This window comes from Capra hircus, unplaced genomic scaffold (assembly GCF_001704415.2).
Source record: "Capra hircus breed San Clemente unplaced genomic scaffold, ASM170441v1, whole genome shotgun sequence".
NCBI classification, from domain to species: domain Eukaryota; kingdom Metazoa; phylum Chordata; class Mammalia; order Artiodactyla; family Bovidae; genus Capra; species Capra hircus.
In genome coordinates, this window is record NW_017195619.1 from 2,513 (window position 1) to 8,843 (window position 6,331).

The 6,331-nt window shown below is 61.2% G+C and overlaps 1 protein-coding gene across 1 annotated transcript; it reads left to right on the top strand.

Moving 5' to 3' along the window:
- Positions 1-207: 207 nt before the first annotated feature.
- LOC108634970 (syntaxin-binding protein 2-like) lies at positions 208-6,313 on the top strand (the record flags this gene model as incomplete). The annotated part of the gene is given in 16 exon segments (XM_018045290.1): positions 208-222; positions 601-749; positions 955-1,039; positions 1,127-1,257; positions 1,356-1,463; positions 1,739-1,796; positions 1,934-1,999; positions 2,100-2,180; positions 3,179-3,184; positions 3,187-3,316; positions 3,780-3,891; positions 4,595-4,688; positions 5,372-5,457; positions 5,558-5,640; positions 5,643-5,710; positions 6,242-6,313. Coding segments are annotated over 16 exon segments (1,344 nt in total), but the record flags the coding sequence as incomplete, so codon positions are not given.
- Between the last annotated feature and the right edge of the window lie 18 nt (positions 6,314-6,331).

A 6,331-nucleotide genomic window follows, 5' to 3' on the forward strand; every position in this document is an offset into this window, starting at 1 on the left:
GCAGCACACGTCTTCTTCACCGACAGTGAGTGAGGAGAGCCCGGTAGGGGTGCAGTGTGGGGTCAGGGTAAGGGGTGTGAGGGCTGCCCTGGCCTGATGCCCCATCTTGCCCATTCCCAGCCTGCCCTGAGCCCCTGTTCAGTGAGCTGGTCGTTCCCGTCTGGCAAAGGTGGTGAAGACGCTGAAAGAGATCCACCTTGCTTTCCTCCCTACGAAGCTCAGGTATAGCCCAACCTAGTTCTGGGTAGGAAGTGGGCTTTGTCACCAAATATCCCAGGTTCCCTCGGAAATAGGCAAGGCCATAAGTAAAGGGGGTGCTGAATCAGAAAGGAAAGCAGCTAACAACCGTGAATGAGCTCTTAGTGGAAGTCACCTGGAGTTCTGTCTCCTGGGCAATAGCAGGGGCAGCATACAGCTCACCGCTCTGTCTTCCCACCCAAGGCGGAGGGGCTGCGGTATTCCAGAAAACAGTAGTTAGGGGGCTGCCCAGGCCTGCAAAGCAGGCTCAGAGACCAGAGGAAGCCCCGGGGAGTGGCACATGGCCGCGGCTGGAGTTGGGCAGGGCGCACCTCCAGTGGTGGCGGCTCTGTGCTCTCGCAGGTGTTCTCCCTGGATGCCCCCCACAGCACCTACAACCTCTACTGCCCCTTCCGGGTGGGCGAGCGAGCGCGGCAGCTGGAGGTGCTGGCCCAGCAGATCGCCACCCTGTGCGCCACACTGCAAGAGTACCCGGCCATCCGCTACCGCAGGTGGGTCCCCAGCCAGATGCCGCCCTGACCTTGACCCCATCCTGCTTCCAACCTTGCACCTCTCTTCCAACCCCAGCTCCAGACCTCACCCTGACCCCTGACTCCCATCCCTAACCCCATCCTTGACTCCCAGTCTGTGCTGACTGGCCCTCCCCAACCCCACACCCTGAGGCACCCACCCTGTGTCTGCCCACCCCACCTGCAGGGGCCCAGAGGACACGGCACAGCTGGCCCACGCCGTCCTAGCCAAGCTGAACGCCTTTAAGGCAGACACTCCCAACCTGGGCGAGGTGAGGGGCTTTCTGGGAGGTGGAGGGAGGCCCCAGCCAGGGTCAGGGTCAAGGGCTTCATCCCCCTGCCCACCCCTTGCACCCCAGGGCCCTGAGAAGACTCGCTCACAGCTGCTCATCATGGACCGGGCGGCCGACCCCGTGTCCCCACTGCTGCATGAGCTCACCTTCCAGGCCATGGCCTACGACCTGCTGGATATCGAGCAGGACACCTACAGGTGGGCAGACCCTGGAACTCGCCCTCTGCCGTCACTGCAGCCTGGGGTCCCTGGTCTTCAGCAAGTGCTTGCGACCTTCATGTCTCTGGCTTCCCCAGGTATGAGACCACCGGTCTCAGTGAGGCCCGGGAGAAGGCGGTGCTGCTGGACGAGGATGATGACCTGTGGGTGGAGCTTCGGCACATGCACATCGCGGATGTGTCCAAGTACGTGCACGCGTGCGTGTGCTCGAAGTGGGCACTGGGGTTGTGGGCCCTCTGGCACGCGGTCCCCACTCCTTCATCCCATTGTGGACCTGTACTCCATGAATGCCTGTCAACAAGCCACACCCCTCTGCTGGCCTCCCCACGCCTCTCCAGTGTGGGCCTGTGTCCCCTGGCTGGCATCCCAGGCCATGTGACTCCCCCACCTCCCAGCTCTGCCCTCAAATGACCATCTTGGCACCAGTCCCCAACCTACCGCTGCCCACTCTCACCGCCAGGAAGGTCACGGAGCTCCTAAAGAATTTCTGTGAGAGCAAGAGGCTGACCACAGACAAGGTAGGCTGTAGGGTGTAGGGTGCAGGCCCGGGCAGGGTGGGCCACTTGGGAGGGGTGGGGCCTCAGTCTGGAGCCCTAACCTGGACTGGGGGCCTCGGATAGGCAGGGCCTGGCCTCACGCTCAGCCTTGTTCCCAGGCCGACATCAAAGACCTGTCCCATATCCTGAAAAAGATGCCACAGTACCAGAAGGAGCTGAACAAGGTGAGCGGTAAGCGGGACCAGGAACCTGCCGCCTCCAACTGTCACCCCGTCTGCACCCTAGCTGAGTCTGTTACCCCCGATTCGCACACCTACCCTGCAGTACTCGACGCACCTGCATTTAGCCGATGACTGCATGAAGCATTTCAAGGGCTGCGTGGAGAAGCTGTGCAGCGTGGAGCAGGTGGTGGGCCCTGGCAGGGTGGGGTCTGTATGGGCTGGGCTGGGAGTCGGGGCCAGGGCCTGTGGAGAGGCATTTCTGGGGCAGTCTGTGGCCTGTGGTGGTGGCCCGGCCTGGAAAAAGGCAGGACCTGGGTAAGGGCTGGGGCCTCTGGAGAGGTATGGCCTGTGTGAGGGTGGGATCTGTGGAGAGGAGACTTGGAGTGTGGGCGTGGGGCCTGTGGGGGCCAGCCCCTTGGAGAGGCAGTTTCTTGTGGGGAAGGCAGGCCTAAGGAGCTCAGACGGTAATCTGCCTGCAATGAGGGAGACCCAGGTTCGATCCCTGGGTCAGGAAGATCCCCTGGAGAAGGAAATGGCAACCCACTCCGGTATTCTTGCCTGGAGAATTCTATGGACAAAGGAGCCTGGCGGTCTACAGACCATGGGGTTACGAAGAGTCCGACACAGTGAGCAATTAACACACTGCTACTGCTGCTAAGTCGCGTCAGTCGTGTCTGACTCTGTGCGACCCATAACGGCAGCCCACCAGGCTCCCCCATCCCTGGGATTCTCCAGGCAGGAACACTGGAGTGGGTTGCCATTTCCTTCTCCAATGCATGAAAGTGAAAAGTGAAAGTGAAGTCGCTCAGTCGTGTCCGACTCTTAGTGACCCCTGCCTAGAGTAGAGGCTCCTCCGTCCATGGGATTCTCCAGGCAAGAGTACTGGAGTGGGTTGCCATTACCTTTTCTGAATTAACACACAGACCATTGGAAATGTGGGCCTATAGAGAGGTGTGGCCTGTGCGAGGGATGTGGCCTGAAGGGGAAGAGGCTGAACCTCGGGAGGGTGAAGCCTATGGCTAGGAGGGCCTGTGTGAGGGGTGGGGCCTCACGGCGAACAGGTATAGAACCTTTAGAGACTGGTAGAGCAAAATGAAGCCCAGAGGTCTTGCCGAGGCCCATGGGAATGTCCCTCCCCTGCCCCATCCCCCCACGTGGTGGCTAACCCCCATGTTGCCCCAGGACTTAGCCATGGCTCGGACGCAGAGGGCGAGAAGATCAAGGACGCCATGAAGCTGATTGTACCGGTGCTGCTAGACGCTGCCGTGCCAGCCTACGACAAGATCCGGGTTCTGTTGCTCTACATCCTGCTACGGAATGGTAGGTAGGGGCCTGGAGTTGAAGGGGGGGAGGAGTTTAGTATACCATCATTCACTCCGGTCTCCGGTGACTGTGGGAGGCTTTCACTCCCACAGATGCCCCACACACCAGGTATGCCAAACCCACAGATACCCCTCTGGACCTTGGCCACCCTTCATTGCCTCCATTGGCATGGAGACCCTCTGAATCTATTTTTAGGACCCCTCCAAATTTCGCCCCCTCAACTGATTCCAGAGGCTCCCCAATCTATCACCCCCTGGGATTCCCAACCAGAGTTCTAACGTGAGGAATCCGCCTCTCTGCGAGCGTAGGTGGTTCCCCCGGTCCCCAGGGTGTCTCGACTGCTGGATGCCCCCACCCAAGCCCTCAACCCAAAGCCTGCGTGGCCACCTCTGCACCCTCTCCCTTGCCTACCACCACCCTGTGAGCCTCCACAAAAGCCCCGCCCTCCGGCCGCCTCCAGGTGTGAGCGAGGAGAACCTGGCCAAGCTGATTCAGCACGCCAATGTGCAGGCGTACAGCAACCTCATCAGGAACCTGGAGCAGCTGGGGGCACTGTCACCAACCCCGGGTACGCTGGGCAGGGAGAGGACGCTGAGTCAGAGGGGAGTGACTGGGGTCAGAGGCACATTACCAGGCGGGGACACACCAGGCGTGCTGTGGTTCTTGGAGCATGGGGAGCCCTGAGTAGGGTCTGGGGGTGGGGGGGCAGCAGGGCTGTTGCCAGTCTCAGAGTCACAGGAGAAGTGGGGCCTACGAGGCATGGAGCCCGAGTCCTAGTGGTGCTGCCGTGTGGGGCATGCAGTCCAAGTCCCACAGGCCGATAGCTGGGTCCCCAGCACAGGGCACGTGGGCGACCCTGGCTCCCGGAGGCCTCAGGGCCACCAGTCCAGCCGGAACACACACAGCAGCTTCCTGGGCTCGGCTCTCGGCACGTGCCTCCGCCCTCGACCTTTGCCCTTTGCTGCCGCTCGAATGCGGGTACCTCTCATGTTCTCCCCGTGCCTGTCTTCTGCCCCTCTCCCAGGTCCCCGCCTGTCACCCTGTCCACCGCCTCTCAGCTCCCTGTTTCTACGTCTCCGTCGTCCGTCCCCGTCTCTCTCTCAGCCCTGATCTTCTTTGTCTCATCTTGGTTTCATCACCTATGTATTTCTTCCTTCCTCTCTCTTGTTTTCCCTCCTCGCTTTGTCTGCAACCTCCCCCAGCCCGACAGGCCCCATCTGTGACCTGCCTCCTTTCCCTAATTCCCCCACCGACCCCACCCGCCCACCTGTAGAGCTCTGGGACCACCAGCCGACTGGAGCGGAGGGAGCGCTCAGAGCCCACCTATCAGCTGTCTCGCTGGACCCCCATCATCAAGGACGTGATGGAGGTACTGCTGGTAGGGGTGGATCTGACCTCCCCCATGCCGGCCACGCTCAGCCCCCTCCTGCTCACTTCCTAAGCCCCGGGGCTAGAGAAAATCCCTCATTATGGGCATCCCTGTGGCTCTGCCTGGGTTCTGGGGCAACCCCATCCCACACTGGGGAACTGGGCGCAGAGAGAGAGAAGAGCTTCATCTTCTCTCCACTTGCTGGTCCCCTCCTCTGTCCCCCTCTATTCACTCCTGCCCCCCAGGATGCCACCTGGGTCCCCTTTGCCCTGCCCATACCAGCCCCCACCCCACTGGGGAGCCAAAAGCAGCGGCAGCCTGCCAGACCTGGCTTCCTGCTTCTTGCCATCTGTATGGAGTCCTGGCATCTCTGCCTGCTTAGAGGCCCCCTTATCCCTATGGATCCTGGATGCCTAGATCTCTGGGTTCCTGAGGGGTGGGGGCTCAGAATCTTGGTTCTCCAGGGGCTGGAGGTCCACACTCCTGGATCACTGAGGAGCTGAGCAGGAGCAGGGTCCTTAAGAAGCTAAGAGCCGGGTCCTGGGTCATTAAGGGGCGGAGGTACAGGTGGCGGCCCCTTTCTGCCAGGATCTTGGCCTGTGAACATACCCGATGGAGGACACTCCAGACCTTGGGCCTCATTGCCTGGGGCCCCTCTCCTCAGCCTCCCTCTCTGGCCCTAGGATGCTGTGGAAGACCGGCTGGACCGAAAGCTGTGGCCCTTTGTATCTGACCCTGCCCCCACACCCAGCTCCCAGGCTGCCGTCAGGTGAGGCCAGGGACATGCCCAGACCCACAGGAAGTGAGGTTTGGGGGGGCGGGCAGTGATCTGCTACCCAGTCTGACCTCTGCCTGCCTTCCTCACACAGTGCCCGCTTCGGCCACTGGCACAAGAACAAGGCGGGCGGAGGCCCGGGCAGGCCCCGGCTTATTGTCTACATCGTGGGTGGTGTGGCATGTCAGAGATGCGGGCCGCCTACGAAGTGACCAGGGCCACTGAGGGCAAGTGGAGGTGCTCATCGGTGAGTGCCAAGACTGGGGTCTCCTGGGCTGGGCAGGGGCTGGGAGCCCGACTCTCCCGCCTGTGGGTTCCTAGGGAACTGATAGCTGTGTGCCTTCTGGGTCCCAACCCTGGAGCCTCTGCAGGGCTGGCGTCTGGGAGCCCTAGTGAGAGGGGTTAGGGCTTGCTTCCCAGGGATGGGGTCCCCTGGGAGTGAACCCTTCCTTTCCAAGAGGTGAGACTTCTGAGTCCTGAGAGCCAGGTTTTCCTGAACAACCCTCTGGGTGGAAGGGTCAGGGCCAAGGCCACTCCCACAACCCTTCCTCCCGCCAGCTCTTCACACATCCTCACCCCGACCCGCTTCCTGGATGATCTGAAGACTCTGGACCAGAAACTAGAGGATGTCTCCCTGCCCTGACCCCGCCTGACCTGCTGCGTCCCTTTCCAGAGAAATAAACTCCCATCTTTCTGCCAGCTGGCACCACCTTGCTTGCTTTTCAAAGGCCATATGGGGCCCCCCTCTTGGGTCCCATCCCCTGACTTTGTGCCTCAGGCCCCACCCAACCCTGTTCTTCCGGAGGGCATTCCACACTCTAAGGTGAACACGGACTCCAAGATCTACTAGCTTCCAGGTTCCAGCCAA